Source organism: Poecilia formosa, unplaced genomic scaffold, assembly GCF_000485575.1.
Source record: "Poecilia formosa unplaced genomic scaffold, Poecilia_formosa-5.1.2 Scaffold99, whole genome shotgun sequence".
NCBI lineage: Eukaryota > Metazoa > Chordata > Actinopteri > Cyprinodontiformes > Poeciliidae > Poecilia > Poecilia formosa.
Window position 1 is genome coordinate 1,836,838 of NW_006800038.1, and position 1,468 is coordinate 1,838,305.

Below are 1,468 nucleotides of genomic sequence, written 5' to 3' on the forward strand. Positions count from 1 at the left end.
AAAACAGGTTTTGCATCTTACTTTGGAGCTGTGTGTGTGTGTGTGTGTGTGCATGTTCATACCCGTTGCCTGAAAAGAAATGGATGTAGTCACGATGTCGAAAGGTTCGTGGGACAAAACGAATGCAAGTGAGCCCATGGAATCTCTTTAGGCCATCAATGATGAACTTGCGTTGTGTCTGAGCTACAAATTAATTAATTTAATAAATTAAATTACGTTAAATTAATTGAAAATTTTACATAAATAATATTAAATAAATATTAATGTTGTTAATCATCCAGTCGGTTCTGCTCACAGAAGTCAGAGGAGATCTCGTAGGGCACGTTAACAAAGCATCCGGATTTGGGCCACTTGCAGCCTTTGGCGGTGCATGGGTCCGCATTCCTGGTCCGAGTGTCGGGGATGGCGATGTCATCAAGCAGCTCAGGGGTTTCAACTGCAAATCAAACACAAACCCCCAAAAATCAACATCAGTATTAAAATAATGACAAACCAATTAAATTAATTTGGTTTCAGGGAAGATTCAAATTAATTCCGATAGGAAGGAGGGTTATGGGATACGATCTAAACTTTTGAGAAGACAGTAGGAGAATAACACAAAAACAGTGCTAAAAGTTATACTTACATAAAGTATGTAAGTATAACTTACATAAATACTTACTGTTTAGGACAAAAACAGTGCTAAAAGTTAAGTATACTTTTAGCACTGATGCCAAAGTTTAGATCGTATCCCATAACCCTCCTTCCCGTCGGAATCAATTTGAATCTTCCCTGAAACCAAACTATTCAACTCATTAAACGTGAAACCATCTTCATCCGTTTTCTACATTTTACGTAACACAAAAGCTGTTTAGTTCTTTCTGCTGCAAACCAAACATCCAATGCAAACAAGGCAACCTGAATCTTGAGCAGTTTTGCCACAATGACTTCATCAGAATGTTTCTTTAAATTATGAATATTCAGTTATTACATTGCAATAAAAACCTGTACATTTATCATTTAGCAAAGGTAAAACATTCTCTTTCTTAATCATGTATATTAAGACATGATGCCAGTGAAAACACAGAAAAAGTATTACGGTACATAATTTTTATGTTCGATAAACTCACCATCATCCTCATCATCAACTGGTGTGCTCTGCAAAATAAATAAATAAAAATGACAATCATGTGCCTTCTAAAAATATTTTTCAAGGCAAAAGATTATTTTTCTATTAAACAAAATATAAGTTATTACTGCTGTTTTCATTTTGCCTAAATTTAAAATAATTATTTATATTGATTAATTTCCAAGTGCAGATGCTAGTTTATTTTAGCTGAGTTTTGTAATCATTTTCAATGATTATAATACTTTCACTGAGCATAAACTTGAGTTTTACCTCATTATTTCAAACTTACCAGCAGGACATTTGTCACTGAGAACAAAAGGAGGAAGAGGACGGCTGGAATCATGATGAAGGTGACCTAAA

The 1,468-nt window shown here is 34.3% G+C and overlaps 1 protein-coding gene across 1 annotated transcript in view; it reads right to left on the reverse strand.

Moving 5' to 3' along the window:
- Positions 1–1,459, reverse strand: part of LOC103142672 (high choriolytic enzyme 2-like) — a 3,547-nt gene extending 2,088 nt beyond the window's left edge. The window contains exons 1-4 of the mRNA XM_016674668.1: positions 1,398–1,459; positions 1,110–1,137; positions 296–436; positions 63–183 (exon numbers count right to left, since the gene is read on the reverse strand). Coding sequence (XP_016530154.1) covers positions 63–183; positions 296–436; positions 1,110–1,137; positions 1,398–1,451 — 344 coding nt within the window. The 5' untranslated portion in view covers positions 1,452–1,459. The remainder of the gene's footprint in view (positions 1–62; positions 184–295; positions 437–1,109; positions 1,138–1,397) is intronic.
- Positions 1,460–1,468: the final 9 nt, after the last annotated feature.